Source organism: Electrophorus electricus, chromosome 19, assembly GCF_013358815.1.
Source record: "Electrophorus electricus isolate fEleEle1 chromosome 19, fEleEle1.pri, whole genome shotgun sequence".
In the NCBI taxonomy this organism is placed as follows: Eukaryota; Metazoa; Chordata; class Actinopteri; order Gymnotiformes; family Gymnotidae; genus Electrophorus; species Electrophorus electricus.
In genome coordinates this window covers 11,091,003-11,098,588 of record NC_049553.1, presented here as the reverse complement: position 1 = coordinate 11,098,588, position 7,586 = coordinate 11,091,003, and the positions used below count along the sequence as shown (strand labels likewise).

General features: G+C 36.6%; 1 protein-coding gene across 1 annotated transcript; it reads right to left on the bottom strand.

Moving 5' to 3' along the window:
* Positions 1-303: 303 nt before the first annotated feature.
* On the bottom strand, positions 304-5,026 carry LOC113585166. The gene is made up of 5 exons (XM_027022510.2): positions 4,887-5,026; positions 3,272-3,331; positions 2,983-3,048; positions 1,848-2,891; positions 304-1,193 (listed from the first exon to the last, which is right to left on the bottom strand). The coding sequence occupies exons 2-5, from the start codon at positions 3,285-3,287 to the stop codon at positions 883-885; spliced, it is 1,437 nt and encodes a 478-aa protein (XP_026878311.2). The 5' UTR covers positions 3,288-3,331; positions 4,887-5,026; the 3' UTR covers positions 304-882.
* Positions 5,027-7,586: the final 2,560 nt, after the last annotated feature.

Sequence of the window (7,586 nt, the reverse complement as noted above, 5' to 3'; positions counted from 1 at the left end):
ATTGCATTGCTTACACAACATCAATACTCCACACCATTCAAGGCTATAGGTTGAATTATGTAGTTAGGTAGGCCCTCTCATCGTTGTCTGAGATCAGGCCCATGACAAAGGTATCGTCAGCAAAGTTGACAATGATGGTGGAGCTGGAAGTGGCTGTGCAGTCGTGGGTGTACAGTGAGTAGAGCAGGGGGCTTAGGACACAACCCTGAGGAGCTCCAGTGCTGAGGGTGAGGGTGGATGAGGCACAGTTGCCCACCCGTACTGATCGTGGTCTGTCTGTTAGGAAGTTGGAGATCCAGTCGCACAGGGATGTATGCAGTGCTAGATCCTCCAACTTAGTAGTGAGTAGGGAGGGGATGATAGATAGATAGGATGATAACTTGTGCTGTTTGTAACTTGTATTCAGAATCCAAGCATCAACCCCATACTTAGATCAGTGGAACGGAGTCTGAGGACTGTTATAACCAGTATACATTTTCTCTCCAAATAACTCAAGCATACATACATTTAAGATAAAAGGGTAGGTTGGCACCAACCCATCTCCAGAATCCCACGGTCCCTTCCCTTTCTAAAATCAAACCCAGTGAGTAGTATGTCATTCTGCATTCACACACACACACACACACACACACACACACACACACACACACACACACAAAATTTGGGTGAAGCAAGGTGATGGTGGGTTCCCGCTTCATGCATTACTGGAACACTGCAGTTTGTCTTTCAGTTAGATCTGTGCCTGCAGCATGAACATACTGCTCTTTGCTGTTTTTTTATGTCCAGACACAATGGACAGTTTTTTTTTTCAATTACAGGTTTTAAGATGCTAATTTGAAACAGATGAAATTAATTTGTTTCAAATTAGCATCTTGAAACAGGTTACCAGATTTCACCAATTTCTTCCAAGTATGGCATGATTAATTTTTTCATGCTGTTGTCATTACGTGGAATCTCCTTTATAATATTTTTGATGTTGATAATACACTGCTTTTCACCCCAGGTTTGAATCAGAAGAAGAGCCAGTGAATCTCTGTCCTTGTCATCCAATAAGCTTTCAGGGATTCTCCAGTCCTCTCGAAAATGCATTAAGGACTTCATTCTTTTGAATTGGGAATCATTTAGGTCACCCAAGACATTGCTGAGTGTAAGTGGCCACTCACGTAGATTGTCTGAATGTAGTTCATGGGCACCTTGAAAGAACATTGATATGTAATAATACATCAGCTTAATACATCAGAATGCAAGAATACTTATAGTCGAGGTTATACTAGTCAAATAGTCTAAGTTGAAAATGACTGAATTAATTTGATTTTCTGGCAGGGGATTCATGTTAATAAAAACTGCAGGGCTGCCAGTGGATGTTGCAGCAGAAGTATGGATGATTCATATGATTATTTATGTTTATAATATCATATTTAAATATTTCATATTGAGCTCAAATGACATTCCCTAATTTTTGTGAGCATTTTCAATTGCTGCTTGACATAATACAGCTCCTAGTACGTGGATATCATGCAAATTAAAATACATTCTGAGTCTGAATGGTAGATAACTAGAACTGCTTTATCTAAATTCATCCCCCACAATCAATTATTTGAGCTGACCTTAAGTCTATAGATAATTCTGAGGTCTGAATAACAGTGTGTGCAATTTTGAATATGGTTCCGAATATGGCCCTTAATACATACAGTGTATTTAAGAATGTTTTAGATAAAATTTATTATTTACTTCAGTAATAGCATAGTTTAAAACAGCAAAAAATGACTGTAATTTAAGAAAATTAGTTAGGAATTATTTAAAAACATTTTTAATATGTTATTTATTGATAAATGTACATAACTTACATGATGGAGGCCGTTCAAATAAGTTTGTGGGAAGCCTCTGTGTTTTATGTGACCAGGCCATAGTATTCAGTTCAGAAGGTTGTCCTTGGCCAGAGCTTTGATTGTGTGCCTCTACTATTGTTTTCAACTTGGAAAGTTCTTCATGTAAACGACATAATTCCTCATCTTTTTTTTCACAGTCAGTACATCTGGAGGACACCACTGAGTTGAGAAGATTGCCATTCTGTGTCTGTTGGAGCTGGGTCTTTAACCTTTGAAGATCATGTTCTCTCTTCTTTAGAATATTTTGCAGTCTTCTAATTTCTGCATTTTTAGATTCAATCAAACTCTGAGAGCTGTGGTGACTGCCCTTTACTGACAAACTTGTTTTGAATTCTTTTAGAGATTTTATTTTATTTCTAAGTCTTTCTATTAATGATTGCTGCTCTTCCAGGTCACCATTCCCCATTACCTGATCAAACAAGGAAAATTTAACAGGTGCATCTTTGTCTGCAATGAAGTACTCAAGAGTTTCGATCAACTCTGCACTCTGTTTTGTTGGCATACTGTTGTGAAGAACATGATACCTTTTACCACATCTCTCTATTAGTTCAGAAAGTTGATTAACATGGATTTGATCCTTAATGGTAATGTCATAAAGTTTTTCTCCATGAGTGAAGATCACTACTGTATGATCCCAAATTTCTTCAGTAAGAAGGCTTTCTAGTGTCTTTCGGGTTGTGTCTGTGATAGTGGAATTTACATCAAGTGCTAAGAGTACTGCATGAGGTCCTGTTTCAAAGTTTGACTGCACAGAAGTTACAAGCTGTTGCTTTGTTCTTTTTTGATTATGAACAGATACAGACAGGTCTCCAGTCCACCCAGGGACACGAATCAATTGAATTCTCCTTCCAAATACTTCTCCACTCTTTTTTACACGGTACTTAGAAAAGCGTGTCCAAAATGAGAAGGCATTGTGTCGAAGGATAACATTGGCAACTGTATTCTTCCCAGAACAATGACTACCAATGATCACAAGGTTCAGCTCATTGAATAGGGGAGGATCTAAAAGGTAAAAACAACTTTAACTGAGACATTGGGAATACAACAATAAACATGTGTCATAATAATTTTAATAATATTACATGGCTCTTACCCTCAATATATTGGCCTTTATGGTTGATTAAAGGTATTAAAGGTTGTGCATCATCAACTTTTCTTGCTGCATTATAAAAAGACTTTATTTGCTGGTGATCTCATAACCATTGGATCAACAATTTTATATTGTTATATAAAAGCTTCTAATGTGTGACAGTTACTTCCCTACATGCTATGTTTTTTTTTTACAACTTGGTTATATATAATATGATGTAAATATATATGTAATATTACTATGTAAAATATTTTATCCTACAACATAGAGCATAAATCTGAAAAAAGCTCACAATTACTGCATCCCATTTTGAATGACACATGATCTTCTCCACTGATATGCAACACAGATCCTGAAATAAAACAAGAAATAAAACGTTTTAATAATGTTTTGTAGGTCAATAATTACTGAATTAATTAGGTTTCTTAAAGTTTTACAATCATTCCCTGTGCGTAGCTGAGATATTTTTGTTTTGAGACCACATTATGAGTACAGTAGCACACTTATTCAGTCTTATTCAGTGACCACCACATAGAGTGATAATGATCTAATGTTGTATTTAACAATCTGTGAAATTAATTACTGCAGTTTGTATCCTCCTGCTCAATGTACAAACTGACAACTAAAGGAGCAGTAGATAAAGCAATTGACAAATCAAAAAGGAAATTATTACCCAACTAACACATTATAACAAAAAACATTTTTGTATGCATTTTTTAAATCACACAATTAATAAAATGTTTTATCAAGTCATTTGTTTTGTTTAATTTTGTTTAATTATATATTTAGATTTTTTAATGCATTCATTTGTTGACATAATAATTAATTTATTCATTAATTATTGATTTGTCTATTTAGCAATTAATTATTAAGTTGCACAAATGCATCCTCAAAGAAGAATCTAATACTCCTGTGTTTCTAAGAAAATTATCAAAGTAAGAGCCATAAAAATGTAAATGTATTCCTCCTGCCAAAACCCACTGTAGATGGAAGCATTATAGCAATATGACAGATAGTATGCAAACCACCCTCCTCCCCACTAGTACTAGTTCTTATTCTTAGGCTATGTAATCAAAGAAAAAAAAAAGTTGCGCTTACAAGTTTGCATCCCATATCTTTAATCTGTCACTGTAAAGTGTGCTGCAAAACCAGCTAGCAAATCATCTAAAGTTATTTTGGAAGTTTGGTCTGTAGTCTTTACTATTCATTCCTGCATAAAATCTGTGTGTTACATCTATATCTTTCATGAGAACTTCTATGAACATCTAACTTCTGCATGTTCTTATGGAACTGATGGTTGTGTGGTTAGTCTAGAGGAGTACATCAGCATTAGTTTCATAATAATGTACATGACAAACAGTTTTAATATTAACAGTACAGGATGTTTTTGTGCCTCTTCGCATGTAAGCAAGAAGAAAGAAAGGAAGCTTCCAGAAGAGTCAAACTGTGACATCCCCTAACAGGATGTGGTTTGATTGTTCTTGTTTGTAAAGATAAGTCATAGACCGCATGGCATGACCCTTGTTTTTATTGTAAAACATTAAGATTATGTAGTATGTTAATTCTATAGCATATAGAATACATCTATAGTGTAGTTTCTATAGCATAGATAAAGAAATGCTAATTTTTATAGCATAGATGAAGACGGAACAGCCACATTCATAGTTTTATTAATAGGTTTTCAAGCCATAGTATTATAGCCTTTTGAGGGCACATTCCTTCATCTTTACAGTAAACGAGATGACAGAATTCATATTTTGTCTAACATTAAAGCATACAGCAAATACCTGTCAACAAGTGTTATCCCTTGCCATTCTGAATAAAAATGACTTCATAGAACTTGAAAGATCATTATTAATGTTAAATCCGAACAGCCTGAGCTCTATTTAGTTGCAAATGTTACTTACATGTCACAGAAAAATCACTTCTTCATGTTAAATAAAAATTAAGTAAGTAAAAAAATGAAATGTAAAATAATGTGCAGTCTATCTGTAAATGACACCTCCTGTTCCAAAACAGGAAATAAAATGCTGCAGTATTTGTTCTGTAAAAGCATAGTGGCTTGCTTGAATGAGCAAATCAACTCAGCCCTTTCTGAGCAGCTGTTTTAAAATAGACGTTCTCAAGACAAAACTAATTTGCATTCATCACTGTTAATCCATATTTCATAAAAATCAGACTTTGATTTTGATTCAACAGAATATTTTAATTACAAAAGAAATGAAAATGTCATGGTCAAAAAAATTATGGGGTCCTTAACCCAATATATTGTTGCACAGCCTTTAGTAGCAATCACTGAAAACAAGTTATTTCTGTATCTCTCAAAGAGACGTCTTTGCTCTTCCTTTAATTCTCACTCGGTGAGGTCTTGTCTCATGATAGACTACAAGCATGAAACTCATCAGTGGAATACAGAAATGGAACGCAAGCAAACTCCACACACATACACACAGATATGATACAGACACACGTCTATGATATAGAATTCACAAAACAAAAACATCCAATTAGCACTGTGACAAGGCATCAGTCACCACATTTTCAATACCCTTCTTACGCATTGTAACAGGATAGCGGGGGGAGATCAAACAGAGGCCGATTCTGGTAGTAATTATGCTAATGATGGAGATTTATTTTCTCTCAAAAAAGTCCAGTGACACAGGCATGATGCCATAAGCAGACAAAAAATAAATTCCAAAAAAAAAACCCCCAAAGAAAAATAAATAAATTCAGTCATCAACGCCAACAAAAAATGAAACCAAAATAAGGAAACTTAATGTGCTTCCAATTATGGAATTCAATCAACACGTCTCTCCCTTACATTTCAACGCCACTCATATTCCATATAATCTTCGCCCCTTGGACGGCCCATTCTAGATGCATAAATTATTAAATTCATAATATTTCTCCCGTATGGTTCCAAAATAAAGGCTATCATTTAAAACATTTTCCCATTATCCAAAAATTATCTTATTAAAATAAATATACCAAATAAATGATCTAAAGACAGAGCCATTAATCACAATTTTATCCTCCCCCTTCTATTTGGAAAATTACCTGCTCCAGTAACGTGAACCAAAACTATAACTCAAAACAATTACAATTATTTTACAGAACTCCAGGAAATGGCAAGTTTGTTCCCTCTGATAGCGGTGTAATTAAAATAAAAGACTTTTAGACCTCTATATTGTCCACATTATCCCTCAAAAAGTCCATGACCTGATTAATGGCTCCAGGCCAATTCTACACCAAGAAATTATATGGCTGCATAGACAAATATCAACACGTAATCCTTGTGTTAGAGTCATGCATCTTCTCCAGCCATTACAATACCCAATGATCTGTTTCCAACACGAAAGACCTCCACAAGAGATAATGTCTCAGAGAGTCTAGTGCCCACTTAAGGCACTCTTGTTCAACCATAGAGTACCGCTTCTCCCTGGGGAACATTTTTCTGCTCAGGAAGGCGATTGGCCTGCACTGTCCGTCCACTTCCTGCAACATTACTGCTCCCAGGCCAACTCCTGAAGTTTCTGCTTGTAAAATAAATGGCTGAACAAAGTCTGGGCTGAGCAACACCAACTCCCCACACAGTGCACCCTTCAAATCTTGAAACGCCTCCTCACACTGCTCGGTCCTGATCACTTTGTTCGGGGCTGAAGCCCAGGTCAGATCTCTAAGGACAGAAGCTCTCACAGAAAAAAATTTAAATAAACCTGCAATACCAGCCCACCAAACCCCAAAAAGGACCTCACCTTTTTCTTAGTTGTAGGTTGTCTGCAGTTGCGAATCGCCTCCACTTTTTCCAGTTGAGGACGAATTACCCTATTTCCTATTACGAAGCCCAAGTAAGTGATCTCTTTCTTGGCTAGAGCACATTTTTTTGGATTAATGGTCAATCCTGCATCCATCCCAGTACCTGTTTAAGATACTCACAATGCTCCTCCCAGGTCTCACTAAAAATAACAACATCATCCAAATACGCAGCAGCAAATGTATCAGTGTCCTGCAGCACCTTATCCATAAGTCTCTGGAAAGTTGCTGGTGCTCCCTGCAAGCCAAACAGAATAACCATAAAATGATAAAGTCCATATGGAGTCCTAAATACAGTCAACTCCTTTTTTGCCCTGGCTGTCCATTAACCAGAACCTTTACCATATTCTCAGGGGTTTGTGTAGACTGTGGAGTGTGTGGCCTAGGCGTATAACAGATGGCTGTATTTTTCACTTTCCTTGCTTGACAGTATGGTTTGGTGTGCCCCTTCTCCCCACAACACCTAACCTCCAGCTTAATGGATTTATCTAACTGCTTGTTGTATGCATTCAGTTTACTCTGAACCTGTCCACAACTTTCACCCCCCCCCCCGCCAGGCTTACTTGCCTATTGCCATTTGTACTTCTTCATGCTGAGATGTAGACTTCCACCAGCCTGGTTGCCTCCTCTGCTGTTTCCGGATCATGCCCTTTAAGCCACACTGTCATATCTGGACTCATCATCCTCATAAACTACTCTGGAATCAATTATTCCGATATTTGTTGAATCGTTCGTTCCTCTGGCTTAATCCATTTTACAAACAATTCTTTCAATCTCATGTATAATTCCCGTGG